Raw genomic sequence first — 12,578 nt, forward strand, 5'->3', positions numbered from 1 at the left:
TTTCTTGTGAGTATATTTTTCGTTCAATATATAAAATGTTTCTTGTTAATTTCTATAATATTTCTCCAGCTTAAATTCTCAATAGGATTATGGATAAAATGGTGCTTTCGAATGTATACCCATGTATACTGTTAACCGTGAGTGGTATTGTTGCTCATCAGGTGGAAACTGCACGTCTTGTTTCCTTAACATTTAAATCACCTAAAGACCATCAAGAGTCAAGACTGAATGGTACAAATTGGCAGATGAGAAAATGTGTTAGACTAGGTTAAAACATTTGAGTTTTGATTGACAATACCAAAATTGACACATTAACAGCATTACAGCCCGAGTCCGCACCGAATTAGGACTTCCTTGTCCGTTTCCCTCGTTTAACCGAATTAGGACTTACCGACTTACAACTCAAAACTGATTACCGACTGACGTACAACTCAAAACTGATTAAAAAACAAAACCTACCGACTTACACCTCAAAAAGCAATAATGATATACCGATCTATTCATTTGACCCACTTATTAATGATAATAATTGATTTACATATAGATACGTATCTGTGTGTATTATAATGCAAATCGACTTTATTCAAATAGTGAGTCACAAATCTGTATTCGAAACCGATCGGATAATATTAAAAATTTGTATTTAATTGAAAATGATATAATCTTTTATTATATCTCCGCCGGATATCCCATATCCAAATTAAAAATGGATATATTTTTTATTAGAATCCGAAACAACATTAAATTTTTGGTTGCAATTTTGACTTAGTTTGCTTCCAACCCAATAGAGGCATGGCACGTGTCTAGCCAACTAAACAAAAAATATTTCAAAAATTGCAACCGTTATGAGTTTTTTTTTCTTTCTATTATGCTCGCTCTTTCTCCTTCCCTTTCCTTTTTGCCCACAATTCAATGGTCCACAGTCCACGACCACCCATTTTGCCTCTCTCACTCTCAAAACACCAAAGCCAACCACCCATTGTAATATACCTCCATGTTCACTTATAATTATTGCATAAAACTGCATATCAACAAAAAAAAAAAAATTATACTTTTTATACAAAACGAATTAAACCTTTTTATTCTTAAATTTGATTAATTAAGTCTCCAAAAATATTGAATTTGACTTACATTAACATCTAATACTAATTTTAACCTTCTTATTCTTCAATTGGTCGTTTGAAATGGATATTAATTGTTTTTATTATTATGAAAATGATAATTATTGAAATGGGGTGGTGGAGTTGGTTTTACCACCAATTTACTAGTTGTGATCTTATTTTATCTTGGGTAAATAAGTTTATAACTGAGGTTCATTTTGTTATGCTCGGTAGTTCGATTGATTGAGCAACAAAAATAGAGAAGAAGAAAAATAAGTGGCAGCAGGCAGACGGGTGGGTGGGTTGAGAATTTAAGGTGAAAGGTCAAGACATAATAGTAATATAAATAATTTAGAACAGTACCAATTTTCTAATTATTTTTTTGTTTTACTAACAGGACTTGTTTTATGTCTCTATTGGGCTGGAAGCAAACTTAGCATTACCTAAAATTATAGCTCGTATAAAAAAAAGGATTGCTAGCGTTCTGTCCCTTTAAAGGGGTAGGACCGTCCTACCACACTAGAAACAAACTATAGTGACCATTTACCTGTAAACATTTAAAACTGATTTAACTCAATTGACTCGACATCTTTTCAAACAACACACCACAAAGTAATCTTTAGCAGCAGCCAAATCCAACACCGCCACTGTCCAAATAAATAATCTTTATCATATTTTGGTTACAATTAATTGTTGATAATTCTTTTTATTAACCTTTTTCATTTGATTTTTTTTTTCTTTTTTCTCTACCAACTATCAAAAAGACATACAATACATACTTGATTTTGAAATTATTAGTGAACACTTGTTGTAAACATGGTGATTCCATTTATTAATGGTTAACTTTTTATGGGGGTGCCCAAGATTTACATCTCAAACTTCATTATTTTGAATGCTTTGTATGTTATATATTGCTATTTGTCTGTAACAAAAAACATTAAGTATCGATTCTTCTTTTGTTTGAAAAAAAAATTACTTTGTTAAACGGATTCCGGCAGATGGAACTAATGGGTGCTGCATTTGTTAAAAAAAGAGAGAGAAGAAAGTGAGTCAACTCATTAATTGACTTGTTCTCAAAACAATTAAGAAAACCTTTAGAATAGGTGAAAAAGTAGTATTTTCTTGTTTGTAGTGTGGTAGGACGGTCCTATCCCTTCAAAGGGGCAGGATGCTAGCAATTCTCTATAAAAAAATAGGTCCGTATGTAGTGAGTCACCAACCTATTTTTTAAACCTACTATTACGCCGCATTATTTGGACAATGTCGACGCAACACACAGAGACACGTATCTTTATGTAAATAAATAAAATTATGAGTTTTAGGTCCAAGAAATATGCTGGTCGGTCTACTGGTGTCAAGAAGACAGTTAATACCGACTTCGTTTTACACGTTAGTGAACACATGCACTACATTCCATTTACACTTGACAGTTGGCGCATGCCCAGCGCCACACTTGTTCATTCGTACAAATTCTTTGGAGCTATATATAGCTATTTGTTGTAGCTTGATTGCAGAGATATCGAAGAAGAAGAAATGGGTGTTAACAACAAGCAGATAGTGTTGAGGGATTATGTGACCGGTTTTCCCAAAGAGAGCGACTTTGTTCTGCAAACCAGCACAATTCCTGGTTTGAAGGTTCCACAGGGATCTAATAATAAAGCGCTTCTTTTGAAGAATCTTTACTTATCCTGCGATCCCTACATGCGCGGTCGTATGCAGAAAATTGACGACCCTACCTACTACGTCACTAACTTCATCCCTGGTCAGGTAGTAATAATGTATCTTAATTATTATTAGAGTCCGGTTCCTCTATAACCGGGTACAGAGATTGATCTCTGTACCACACACACACGTCTCGTATCTCGACGCACACACACACATCTCGGAGTACACACACATATCGAGGCACACACACATCTCGATTTGAAATGAACGGTGAGATAACACGGTTACAGAGATCTCGAACCCTTATTATTATGTATGCTTGTACTAGATTGCGAATATTTTATAATTTTCATTGTCATTATATATACTATTCTTCTAATGCTTGTAATCCAGTTACAGCGGGGTGTTGATTGATTCATTTCCAGAACTTTAGGGGAAAAGGGGGGTCCATAGAAGAACTAGTATTTTGACAATTTGTGTTGCACAGATATAAGGCTGCCTGATACTATATCCTAGATACCTTCAAATATATTCGGAATCACAAATGGTTTATATCAAGTTGCATAGTCATAAATATAATGATAGAAAATCTCTTAATAAATCCAAATACAATTGCATAGTCATATAACAAGGAGGATGCCTCAAATGATGAAGTGGAAGCAGGTTTTCGACCCCATCATCTGTATGATCAAACAGTTCAGGTTGCTTTCAACTTTAGAATGTTGCTAACAAATTCTTCACGGAAACTCATACGGTTACATGGGCTCGATAGGGTAGCTATGTATATGTATGTAGTAGTTTCATAATAATAAGTATAGCTTGTAGCTTCAGGCATAGTCTGATATTACCTTCGAAACAGAACAACAAATTAGCTTAGGTAGGAGTTGGGGTGTATCCTTTTAAACGCATTCATACTTCCATATTTACTTTTCCTTTAGCATGATTAGAATTTAGAAACATCCAACTAACACAAATTTGTTTTCATTTCAAAGCCTCTTTCATCTTCTGAGCCATAAGGTCTACTTTTTTTTTTGAAATGTGCAGCCTTTATGTGGGTACGGTGTGGCAAAAGTCTTGGATTCTGGCCATCCAGATTACAAGCAGGGAGACTTGGTGTGGGGGATGACTGGGTGGGAGGAATACACCCTCATCAACGAACCTCCCCAGTATCCCCTAGTGAAGATCAAATATACTGATGTACCTCTGTCCAATTATACAGGAATTCTAGGTAAGGTTTTAATTGTTGTTATTATTAATGTTATTATTTCCTTTATAAGATTTACATACTTGCATCAATAAATGGTTGTACATCTCTCTGTACTTGCCCTCAAAGCAGAAAAAATAAGACTGAGTTCAAACAATTTGGTGGGTGAGTTTTGTCCTGTTACATAACAAAAAATAGGAGCAGATGCCCCTGGTATCATAAAAAGATAAAAAATATGTTTCCACTTCACAAAAGCGTAAGGGAATATCAATGAAAGTCCTCCGCAAAAACAACTTTTCCATAACCGTGAAGATCCTCCAACTGGTCATTTTCTTTTTGTATCTTATGCTTAACATCAAATCATTTTTGCTTCGTCTTACTGCAATGTTGGGTTGCTTCATAGGAATGCCTGGTTTGACTGCATATGCTGGGTTTTATGATCTCTGCTCTCCTAAGAAAGGAGAAAATGTGTTTGTGTCAGCTGCTTCGGGTGCCGTTGGTCAGATTGTAGGACAATTTGCTAAGTTAATGGGTTGCTATGTAGTTGGAAGTGCTGGATCCGATGAAAAGGTGAATTACCTTAACATCACAGATTTTTGTTATCTTTCTCTTGCTTAGAATTCCAATTCCTGATAGTGAAGCGATTAACGGGAATAAACTCTTCATATTAGAATTCTGAGCTACGCAGTAAATAGATTAAAAAAAGTAGTAAGAAATGCTATGTACGTGAGAAATAGATTGTGTTTAACAAGAAGATGTGAGGAATTTGCGTTGTTGGATACTGTACCTCACATTCGGTTTTCATCTTTGAAATGGTATCCACCTTTTGGAAAATCCTGGTTAGAAAACGAAATCCTCCAGTAGAATATGTAAAACCATCATTTATAGCAAACAGATGCTCCATGTGTTGTGAAGGAAATCCTTATATATAGCCTCCATTGAGGATTTTCTTGTTCACATTTGCATTTGGGACAGTTATAATATTGTTAACAGATTTGAGTTTTTTTAGTCGTCTGACTGATGGTCCTGTTCACCTCAACAAACTATGATACAATTGTAGATTTGTAGATTATGTCTGAATACGTTTAAAAAGAGTATAACAATATATAAACTGGTAGTCTTAGGAACTTGTCCAAGAGATAACACAGAGGGAACGGGCTTTCTTGTTGCACAAGTTTTCTTTGATCTCGTGATTTTGAAGAAGTGTTCTGCAATACTGCAATCTAGCTTGCCAATCCAACTAATGTTGTGGCGGTTACTGATATGTTTGTTTCTGTTTTACTTGTGTGTGCATCGGATTCTAAGGTTGATCTATTGAAGAATAAGTTTGGATTTGACGAGGCTTTCAACTATAAAAAAGAGCATGACTTGACTGCAGCTCTGAAGAGGTTAGTATTTATTTGTCTTAGGTGATAGGTATATAGATCCTAAAAGGAATAACAATGTTTATATCAAATTTATAGTAAACTATATTGGATAGAATCATATAAAGATCTGAATTTTAAGCTTTGTTAGAGTTATTCAATTCTGTCGGATGACTTTGCAGGTACTTCCCCTCGGGCATTGATATATATTTTGAGAACGTTGGGGGTAAAATGCTTGATGCAGTTCTGCTGACGATGAATCACTATGGACGTATTGCTGCATGTGGAATGATTTCGCAGTACAATCTGGAGAATCGTGAAGGGGTTGAGAATTTGTTTCACCTCGTCACGAAGCGCATAGTTATGAAAGGGTTAATGGTATTCGACTTCTATCACCTTTATCCAGAGTTCCTGGAATTGACAAGGAAATACATTAAAGAAGGGAAGATTGTTTATGTGGAAGATGTGTCAGAAGGGCTCGAGAGCGGTCCAGATGCGCTTGTAGGACTCTTCACTGGTCGCAACGTAGGCAAACAGGTTGTAGTAGTTGCACGGGAATGATCATTAATTAGTTACTAGTTTTTTATATCGACCCTATGAAAGTGCAAGGGCGTGCCCATGAAGTTTCTCTGTTAGGCGGAGTTTATGAGAAATGGATGCACCTGTGTTGTTGTGTACTTGGTTATTTGTATATTAATTAATAAATTAATAATCTTCTGAAATGTTTTTTGCTTTTCGTTTGATGACGAAATATTAGCAATGCTTTTATCATGATATGTATTTCTTGTCTTGGTTAGTATCATATATATACAGGGGGATGGTTATATGAACTCCACTAAAACGAACTCCAAATGAACTCCACCACTTAACTCAATAAACTAGAAGCTGATTTTTTGTGGAGATGTTTTCCACACAATAGATATCATCTTCACAAAAAATCAGCTCATTTGAAGATATACAATCTTATCAAAAATTATTTAGAAAGTTATAAAATTATCCAATGGTCCAGATTTTTTTAATTTCGATACAATTTTTGACAAGGTTAGACATATTCAATTGAGCTGATTTTTAAATTCAATCCATCAATGAGATGTACATATCCACAAAAAATTAGTCCTCTATTTTTATTTTTTAAATTCATTTTTATGAGTTTTATAACTTTGGAGTATTTTGGAGTTCATATAACCATCCCTTATATACAGAACATGAATTTTGCCCTAACTTTTTAAAACATGAAGATCTCCTACTGTGACCCAAATTGCAACAATGCCGCACAAAGATCATTACATTTTATATAATGTAATACAGATAACTTAAGCCAAACTGCTACTAAAACATAAAGTAAACTCAATCTTTTAATGAAGTTTTAATATACCAAAAATCCTTATTATTTAAACTATTTTTTATAGGGTTTTATAGATCTATCATCCTATTTTGAAATGAAATTAGACTTGCCCTCAAATTCAGGGAAATGAGATTCCTTCCCCCCAACGTGCACAATGTGAAATGTCTCTGTTATCTCGTGGTGAAATGTTCTAACTCTCTTTTCTTGGTTATCTTAGAATGGGAGTGTTTTTCTTATTCCAGATTTGTATTGGGGGGAAGTCTAAATAAAATAGTAATGTTGGGGGTGTTTATTTAATTATAGGTTTATATCTAAATAAAATAATAAAATAGTAATGTTGGTTGTCTTTGTCGTCGACGATTTTTCAGCATCTCATTTGCTCGACAAGTCGCATCTTCTATTTTTTTAACTTCTTCACCTTCAACATTTTTTGCCATTTATTCACTTTCTATTGGTTGTTCTTCACCTTTAACATTTACTCTAATTTGTTGTTGCACCTCAAGTATTACCTCAAATGTTTCTTTTTCATCTTCGTATTCCATTTAAGATTTTGATTGAGTTTTGATTGAGTATGAAAATAGTAAAGAATAAATGAGAAACTTGAGTATTTGATGGAGTATGAAAAAATGAGTAAGGAGTAAATGAGAAACTTGAGTATTCTATGTAAAAGATATTTGAAATTTTGATTATATAATCAAATAATTGAATCGGAAATATGTTTGTAAACCCTAAACCTCAAACTAGTTTATCATTCACAATTGAAAAAAAAAAATAGAAAATAACAAATTTAGATATAAAACAAATTATTATTTTAGATTTGAATAATTGAGTGAAATATGTTTGAAATTAAAATTTTTTTATGTCGGTACGAAATTTGTAAACCCTAAACCCCAAACTAGTTTATGATTTACAATTTGAAAAAGAAAATGAAAAAGAATAAGTTTATATATAAAACAAATTATTATTTCGAATAATTAAGTGAAATATGTTGTTACGAAATTTGTAAACCCTTAACTCCAAACTCCAAACTCCTAAACTAGTTTATGATTTACAATTTGAAACAGAAAATAAAAAATAACAAGTTTAAATATAAAACAAATTATTATTTTGAATAATTGAGTGAAATATGTCGGTATGAAATTTGTAAACTTCAAACCCCAAACTAGTGTTGATAATTGATTATTACTAATTCAATTTTGCAGATCATAATAAATTATTGTACAATTATGATCGATTAATGATTTGTATTATAAGAAAAGACGAAAAGTGTTTGGTGTTTATGTATATGGAAAGTGTAATTGGTGTTTATGTAATCAAATTTTATTAGTTAATCGGGCTAATAATTGGTTAATCAGAAATTTTCTTGGTTTAAAACTTCTCAATTATTTTAGTCTAAAAAGACTTCCCTATAAAATTCCTTCCTTAGAAGCACCTCTACCATACCGGGCTTGCATGTGATACCAAATTTGACATGGTTAGACCGTTCCATGAAAAAAACAGAGAGCTCTGTCTCAAACGATATGACCAAACCGTTCGAGTGTATACTCAAACGACACGCTCAGACCGTTATATGGAGATTCCATAGAGCCAATTCTCAAACAACAAGCTTAGACCGCATGCATGTATACTAGAACGACATGGTGGTATCGTTTGAGTGTATACTCAAACGACATTTTTACTTTTCATTTGAGTGTACACTCAAAACGAATGTCGAGTTTTGAACTTGGGGCGAGGCGGGTGAATTGGTTGTTAGGCCTAGGCTTTGATGACAAACTTATATATATATTTTTTTTTTAGGGGTTGCCCAATCCAATTTGATGAGTGCCTAATTAAGCTACTTTTGGTAAATGCGGTTAGAGAGTGTCGAAGAGAGAAGAAAGACATGAAAACTGAAACTACTTAGTACCGGTTTCTCATTGTAAAAATAGAAAAAAAATTAAAAAAATCTCATTGTAAAATATATAAGAGTTCTTCCCATCATTAGCTAAAGATTTTTTTTATCTTTTTTAGTTTGAAAGAAGTGTCACTAGTTCAGCACTTCAAGTTTTTTATTCATTTTGTTTTCCAACAGTTAATACCAAAAACTAGATTTTGTAACTGATTAAGTTTTTTTCTTTTATTTTTTTAAGGTTGGGGATAAATCAGGAAGCATATATTAAGGTGGAAATTTGATAACTGTTTACCCTTGGACACTTGGTTGGTTCTGTTTCTCTTGGAGCAAAAAATAACTGTAGTAGGATTAGAGCATTGTTTTGGTTCGTGGAGAGAAAGTAGAGAAGAAATACAGGAGAAGAGATTATTAGATGGCGATTGAAAACAAGCAGATAGTGTTGAGGCATTATGTGACGTCCGGTTTTCCGAAAGAGAGCGACTTCGCTCTGCAAACCAGCACCATTCCTGCTCTGAAGGTTCCAGAGGGATCGAAAGCGCTTCTGTTGAAGAATCTCTACTTGTCCTGCGACCCCTACATGCGTACTCGCATGAACAAAATCGATGACCCAAACTACTACGTCACTCCCTTCACCCCTGGTCAGGTATGTCCGTATGTCAAACATATATTTGCATGCCGAACATATTATTATATTGCCTTCGTTTTTCCTCTTTTTGACGGGTGGACAAACTCATTACTCTTTTATTACTTTCAATAACTGGCACAGTTCAAGCTCATAATACTTCTGTTTTTGCTTTTTGTGCAAATGTGCAGCCTATATCTGGTTTTGGTGTGGCAAAAGTCTTGGATTCTGGACATCCAGATTTCAAGCAGGGCGACTTCGTGTGGGGGGTGACAGGGTGGGAGGACTACACCCTCATTAACGATCCTTCTCCTAATCTATTTAAGATCAAATATACCGATGTACCTCTCTCCTATTATGCAGGAATTTTCGGTAAGTTTTTTTTTTCATGATTATTATTGTTGACTTGTTGTTCTTTGTTCTTTTTGTAAGATTTACCTACTTAGAGCATCTCTAGCTGGTGGTAGTATCACCCTCATGTTTGAGGCCGAAAGTTGAAGAAAGTATTCTTAAATTTTGACCAACTCTAGGTGGAGTAGGGTCTACCATGCGACATTGATACTGTTGTGTGACATTACAATTGTCGCCCCAAGTTAAAAAAGGTTAAAAAAAAACCACCGACATTCCCACTGTCGTGCCAAATTGAAAAAATAAAATAAAATAAAAACCCACGGCAATGGCTGGCGCGCGACATTAAAAAAGAAAAAAAAAACCCACGCGACATTGGCAATGGCGCGTGACATTAGTAATGGCATGGTCAAAGTCAAAAAAAAAGTTTGGGGGACATTAGGAGTGGAGCGCCCGTATCCACATCCGAAATCACAATTTGCATCCATGGATGCGGGCTAGACAGGTGATAACTCCGGATTTGCTTCCACCTAGAGTTGGCTTTTCTCGAAATTCCAAATTGTGGAAGCAAATTTGGAGGTGATACTACCACCTAGAGATGCTCTTACATTGATATATGGTTGTACACTTGTACTTGTACATCTGTTCGCACTTGCCCTTAAAACAAGCGTGATTGACATCGAGTCCAACCATTTTCCGGGAGGGTGGGGGATGGGTTGTTGTTCAGCCCTACTAGATATAAACCCAGCAATGAAAACAGGGAGCATATGCTATTGATCATTGTAGAAAAGTAAATATATTTTGCTCAAAGGGAGTAAGTCTGAGTTGGATTCAGAGCATCAAGGGAATCCTTTTTCATATTATGAAAAAGTCACACAGCCATTGGATTTACGCTCCATTCTGGAGTCTATTTTGGTTTGCAACGTTCATTGGTAAATCCTGTTGGGATGTTAATCAGTAAAACCAGTTATCTGCCTAGTCCATCCGGATAAATAGAATATCAATGCCAATGAACCACAAAAGCACAGTCTCCACCGGGTTAATTTATTTTGTTATCTATTTATCCTTTTCATTGAATCATTTTGCTTCTTCTAACTGCAATGTGGGTTTGATTCATAGGAATGGCTGGTTTGACTGCTTATGTTGGGTTTCATGAGATCTGCTCTCCCAAAAAAGGAGAAAATGTGTTCGTGTCAGCAGCTGCTGGTGCGGTCGGTCAGCTTGTAGGACAATTTGCAAAATTAATGGGTTGCTATGTAGTTGGAAGTGCTGGATCCAAACAAAAGGTGATTTATGATTTACCTTTAACGTCATTTGTTTTTCTGATATGTCTCTTTCTTAAAATTTCTGGTAGTGAAGCAATCAACGAGATTAAAACACTTCCTCCATGTGAATTATGACCTATATAATTTTAGGGATGAAAAATTATCAGTAAGAAATGCGATGTACATGAGATGATGAGAAATAGAATTAAAGCTTCTACTTGTTAACAAGGACATACCAGGAATTTGACACTACTCTGTACCTCAAATTTAGTCTTCGTTTTGTAATCTGGTAGCAACCTTTTGTTAAATTCCTTAGTAGCAATCTGAGGTTCCATTGGTAATTAAGGAATGATAGCCTTGATTACGTTGTTAAGGGACCAGGTTCTTGTAATCCTGATGGATGCTTCTGTACATGAGTTAGGGGAATATAACGATGAAAACTGCTAAAAATTGAAGTTGTACGCGATAACACAGTCCTAAGGGGAACCACTTTCTTGTTGCGCAAGTTCTTAGTGATCTTATGATTTGAAGAAGTATGCCGCATGACAGAAGTATAGATTGCCAATCAAGGGAAACCAGTTCCACAGAACAAAGCTCCTGAAAAAATGTTCCTTTTTAACTAATCTGCTGGTATTTGCTGGTATGTTTGTTTCTAATTCCTTTTTTATGCCTCATTGTAAGTGTGTGGCATTTTTAGGTTGATCTATTGAAGAACAAGTTTGGATTTGACGAGGCCTTTAACTATAAGGAAGAGCATGACTTGACTGCAGCATTGAAGAGGTTAGTATTTATTCGTCTGAGATAATCTCTGATTTTGCATGTTATTAGGTACTCTTTTTTTTTTGTTATCCTCGAAAAATAGCCAGTCTTAGATTATTTCATTGGTCTTAGAGGGAAAAACTATATATAACAGTTTTAAAGCGTATTAGATGGAAAGATCCAAAGTTTAACTTTAGAGTGTAATTTAATGTTGTCAGCTCACTTTCAGGTACTTCCCCTCGGGCATTGATATATATTTTGAGAACGTAGGGGGTAAAATGCTTGACGCAGTTCTACTGAACATGAATAACCATGGCTGGATTACTGCATGTGGAATGATTTCGCAGTACAGTCTGGAGAATCCTGAAGGGCTGAAGAATTTGTTTTGTCTCATCACAAAACGCATACGTATGGAAGGGTTCCTGGTATCTGACTACATTCACCTTTATCCCAAGTTCCTGGAGTTGACAAGGCAATACATCAAAGAAGGGAAGATTGTTTATGTGGAAGATAAGGTGGAAGGCCTCAAGAATGGTCCAGTTGCACTGGTAGGACTCTTCCATGGTCACAACGTAGGCAAACAGGTTGTAGTAGTTGCACACGAGTGATAATTAGGCACTACGAACTACTGTTGATCTCGACTAGGAAACTGCATGGCAGCAACATTATATTGTAGTGAGGTTTCTGTGTTATAATAATGTAGTTTACGATGTACAATTGTCTGTGTTATCCGTACTTTGTTGTTTGTGTTATTAATGTTATGTAAAGGAGAAGCGAGAGTTTTCTCTGTTAGAAATGGTTTTGTTTTAATTTAATTTTTTAATAATGAGGAAATACAAAGTGGTTGCTGCATTTTGATGAGTCATGGTGGTAAATTTGGTATATGTATGTCGGTGCAGTTGGCTGTGAATTACTTACTAAAGATAGATAGATATAGATGGGGATGGTTATATGAACTCCACCTTATACTGAGGGTCGTTTGTTTTCAGTTGAATGGCTGAATGAATGACTCATC

General features: G+C 34.9%; 2 protein-coding genes across 3 annotated transcripts; both read left to right on the forward strand.

Moving 5' to 3' along the window:
• The first annotated feature begins 2,506 nt into the window (after nt 1–2,506).
• Nucleotides 2,507–6,055, forward strand: LOC147473279 (2-alkenal reductase (NADP(+)-dependent)-like). Of its 2 annotated transcripts, none has more exons than XM_086587658.1 (5): nt 2,507–2,867; nt 3,810–3,993; nt 4,373–4,539; nt 5,275–5,357; nt 5,516–6,055. In XM_086587658.1, exons 1-5 carry the CDS (start codon nt 2,634–2,636, stop codon nt 5,892–5,894), a joined length of 1,047 nt encoding a protein of 348 aa, XP_086443784.1. In that variant the 5' UTR covers nt 2,507–2,633; the 3' UTR covers nt 5,895–6,055. The 2 variants fall into 2 exon arrangements, with proteins under 2 accessions (XP_086443784.1, XP_086443785.1); XM_086587659.1 differs by lacking the exon at nt 2,507–2,867 and adding an exon at nt 3,156–3,466.
• Nucleotides 6,056–8,864: 2,809 nt separating this feature from the next.
• LOC147473280 (2-alkenal reductase (NADP(+)-dependent)-like) lies at nt 8,865–12,415 on the forward strand. The gene is made up of 5 exons (XM_086587635.1): nt 8,865–9,212; nt 9,383–9,563; nt 10,659–10,825; nt 11,502–11,584; nt 11,793–12,415. Exons 1-5 carry the CDS (start codon nt 8,982–8,984, stop codon nt 12,169–12,171), a joined length of 1,041 nt encoding a protein of 346 aa, XP_086443761.1. The 5' UTR covers nt 8,865–8,981; the 3' UTR covers nt 12,172–12,415.
• Nucleotides 12,416–12,578: the final 163 nt, after the last annotated feature.

Source organism: Coptis chinensis, unplaced genomic scaffold, assembly GCF_015680905.1.
Source record: "Coptis chinensis isolate HL-2020 unplaced genomic scaffold, ASM1568090v1 utg2885_pilon_pilon, whole genome shotgun sequence".
In the NCBI taxonomy this organism is placed as follows: Eukaryota; Viridiplantae; Streptophyta; class Magnoliopsida; order Ranunculales; family Ranunculaceae; genus Coptis; species Coptis chinensis.

Coding starts and splice junctions, on each gene's coding strand:
- LOC147473279 (XM_086587658.1), top strand. CDS start 2,634: ATGGGTGTTAACAACAAGCAGATAGTGTTGAGGGATTATGTGACCGGT. Junction 2,868..3,809: donor CTAACTTCATCCCTGGTCAG/GTAGTAATAATG, acceptor TGAAATGTGCAG/CCTTTATGTGGGTACGGTGT. Junction 5,358..5,515: donor TTGACTGCAGCTCTGAAGAG/GTTAGTATTTAT, acceptor ATGACTTTGCAG/GTACTTCCCCTCGGGCATTG.
- LOC147473280 (XM_086587635.1), top strand. CDS start 8,982: ATGGCGATTGAAAACAAGCAGATAGTGTTGAGGCATTATGTGACGTCC. Junction 9,564..10,658: donor CTATTATGCAGGAATTTTCG/GTAAGTTTTTTT, acceptor TTTGATTCATAG/GAATGGCTGGTTTGACTGCT. Junction 11,585..11,792: donor TTGACTGCAGCATTGAAGAG/GTTAGTATTTAT, acceptor GCTCACTTTCAG/GTACTTCCCCTCGGGCATTG.